The 3,344-nt window shown below is 34.4% G+C and overlaps 1 protein-coding gene across 1 annotated transcript in view; it reads right to left on the bottom strand.

Annotated features, from left to right (window-relative positions):
• Positions 1 to 404: 404 nt before the first annotated feature.
• LOC110095009 (histone-lysine N-methyltransferase ASHH3-like) overlaps positions 405 to 3,344 on the bottom strand; it is a 46,174-nt gene continuing 43,234 nt past the window's right edge. Inside the window, exons 9-10 of the mRNA XM_028697785.1 lie at positions 817 to 868; positions 405 to 728 (exon numbers count right to left, since the gene is read on the bottom strand). Coding sequence (XP_028553618.1) covers positions 663 to 728; positions 817 to 868 — 118 coding nt within the window. The 3' untranslated portion in view covers positions 405 to 662. The remainder of the gene's footprint in view (positions 729 to 816; positions 869 to 3,344) is intronic.

Below are 3,344 nucleotides of genomic sequence, written 5' to 3'. Positions count from 1 at the left end.
AAGGCGCGCCTCTCATTGCGCAATTTTAAACAGAGATTGTAACGCAAAAGGTCGCCAAAAAGCTGATATGCGGGGCAAAACTAGTTTCAAAAGCTCTTTCATACAAAACATGCATCAAAAGTGCAAACATCTTTACAAAACAGCAAGTCATAAAAAAAAAAGTATAAAACGATTTTTTGGTATTATAAGGAAACATTCAAAATCATTATTTTTCTTGCAATAAAATTTGGCTGTTGTAGAAATTATATGAAATATCTTATTTTGTTGAATAAATATCTTGTACTCTCGATCCAATTTTATACCCCTTTGTGTTGTCTTTTGCATAGCCTTCACCTACATGTGAACATGTTTGCAATGCAACGGCATGTAGGCTGTGTAAGCACAGCTCTTGGTTCACATTGTACTTCACAAAATTCTGCATATGCATCACTATGTTAACAAGGATGACTCGGCCTGGACCTGAGTTCACGTTTGTGCATATACAACAATAGGCATATAGATATACAAGAATGGTAGGAGAATATAAATATGTGAAAAGCTAAATTAGCTGAAAATAAAGACCACAATTCATCCGCATGCAATGAGTCACGTTTTGGCGATTTTTAATGTTATTTTAACATTGCTAATAAGATATTTACCATTTAATCCCACAATTTGAAAGGTCATAAAAGTTCCCAATCTTCCTTTGACATATCAAGATTTTCAAGCTCTCCATCTTCTCTTAAAATCTGCAGCAATGTAAAAACATTTGTGTCTATGCATCTTCACAATAAATAAATTTAAAACTTTATATAATCAAACAGTAGATTTCCTTACAGTGTGCCTTCTGGTGTGACAGTTGAATTCTACAATGACTCCTCCAAAGTACCTGCAACACTCGCAAAATCTTCACTTAAGATTAACGATCTTGGCAGTTACAATATCAAGCAGATAAAAGGTTAGCTAGATTGTGCTGAATTCAAATGGATAGATCGGTCCTTATGTTGGGATGAGAAACCTTTACTAATTAAACCCATGGATAATTAAATCATTATAAAGCTTGGTTTGACATTTCAACTTACAGAAAAATCATATAGATATCAAATCGGTGACTAGAGCTTTCTGAGTCAACATCGCTGATTCACCCTTGGGTTTATGAGCTGAGACTATCTCTCCAATTTGGGCCTTAAGTTTGTTTGGTTGAAATCCGGCCCTTGGAATTTTTAAACTACTTAAATGCATTTTAAAACCCTTCCCTCGGGCTTGCTCAGTGGAGTGGGCACCTTTTGACTGAATCTCTTGAGCTCTGTTGATCTAGGATATTCTGTGATCTAGCCGTTGGGAAATGCAAGGTTTATTGCATCAACTTTTATAGCATGCATGACTTTTCTTGAAGTATTGAGTATTAATGGGTGGCATGAGGCACACTCCACCAAGCCGATGACATAACATACTCTACCTTAATATCTTTTTTTAAAATAAAAATGAGACCTTCCTAGTTCAACCCAAAATCTTCACTACGTCATGATGGAATGAATGATCTATAGAGTACCAATACTTTTCCCCTTGGGCGGGGGCAAAACATATGTTATAAAACCTAGTCACCATTGCACAATAGCTTTCTAAGTTTTGTTTACATCACACTTTAACTTAAGACTTTGAGCTCATCAAGCCATACAAGGGCGGTTGGCCCTATGAGGCCATGTTATATGGCAATGATAAAGTAGGTTTAGATGGATCATTAGAGGGTTGCATCTTCGAACACGAGCAAATAAATGGTCATCTTAGTCAAAGTATTGTAGGTTGCAGTTTTGCACTGAACATTTACAAAGCATCCATTAGCTTGTGTCATTCTCCTTTATATTTCCTTAAGCAACATGATAGGTAAGTACTGTCATTCAATGCGTATCATAGTGAACTAAAAGACGAGGCTCTTTTGAAGGTGGATATGATTTGACATGGCACTTCAAAATGAAAAACACTATGGCCTAAAAAATGCATATACAACTGTTGGAGAAATTTTGTCTATTCTCAACAGATTGAGATATTTTATGATCGAGCACAGCATATAAAATAATATATTATCCCGAAAGACAAACAATAGGATATAGAATAAGATGAATTTGTTTGTGAAACTCGCCTAATAGAGTAAGATGAATTTCAGCTAATGGAAGCTCTAAAAGGACACCTAAATGTTATGTTTTACATGTCATAAGGATATAGAATTATTTGTTTTGTTAAGTCAAGGGGTTAGAGTTTTTGGGTCTAAAGTTAAAAATTTTCTAAGGCTTTTAGAGCCTATGAAGTGAGAGAGAACTTGTAACTTTGAGGCTAAAAATCAAGAATTCTTTGAACTTTTAGATATCCAAAGAAAGGAACTCATTCATCTAACTTAGGTTAGGAGAATGAAAGAGATAAGATCTATATTCCTATGCTTGATCTGGAATTATTTTTTGATTTTGACTCAACAAATGCAATGGTTAGATATAAATCTCTTGCAACTTTGATGTTGAGGAGAAAAGGAGAGAGGACCTATAACTTTTGGGCTAAGCTGAGAGAATTTTCTAGGACTTTCGAATCCATAGAAAAGAAAAGTGACTTATAGTTTTGGTCTACAAGTCAAGAAGCATTCATTGAATTGTGTATTCAATGATGCATGATCATCAACCTAATTTGGTTTAGGCAAATGTGAGCGACAATATGCAACTTAGAAGTTACAAACTAGAGGATGAATCATTGAATTTTGCTTCAATGAAGCATGATTATTTATCAAATTTGAGTTAGGTAAATATGAGAGAGTGGCAATGTAGACTTGAGCTACAAGTCACAATGAATTTTCTTTGGTTCAAAGAGAGGAGTTCGCTCTTCCAATTTGAGTTGGAAGGATAAAATGGAGATAAGATTTTGATTCTTATGATTCACTAAAGCTCTCCTAAACTCTCTAAAATTCATTTGGAAACCTTTATCTGAGTTTAGGAAAACATCAAGCAAGGAGGTTAGAGGATTTACTATGGATTTTAGGCTAAGGAAATTTGAGAAATTCCTACAAATTTGGCTAGTAGAAAATGGAGAGGAAAGTGCAAATTAGGGGTTGAAATTTTGGAAAGGTTTCTTTGAACTTTTGGTGCTCAAAGAGAAAGGACCATTCACTTAATTTAGGCTAAGTAAATAAAGGGGGCTAGGATTTGGATCCTATGTCTAAGGGGTCATTTGTTAATTTTGTACTTAACAAATGAGATGGAAGAACTTAAGGTTTGGTTCTAAGTTCAAGAGCTTCATGCAATGATATTTTTAAATTTTTGGAGGATTTCAAATCATCATGCATATTGAGAGGATGATTGTTTATTGATTTTGTATTTTAACAA

This window comes from Dendrobium catenatum, unplaced genomic scaffold, assembly GCF_001605985.2.
Source record: "Dendrobium catenatum unplaced genomic scaffold, ASM160598v2 fragScaff_scaffold_997, whole genome shotgun sequence".
In the NCBI taxonomy this organism is placed as follows: domain Eukaryota; kingdom Viridiplantae; phylum Streptophyta; class Magnoliopsida; order Asparagales; family Orchidaceae; genus Dendrobium; species Dendrobium catenatum.
This window is presented reverse-complemented; position numbering and strand designations above follow the sequence as displayed.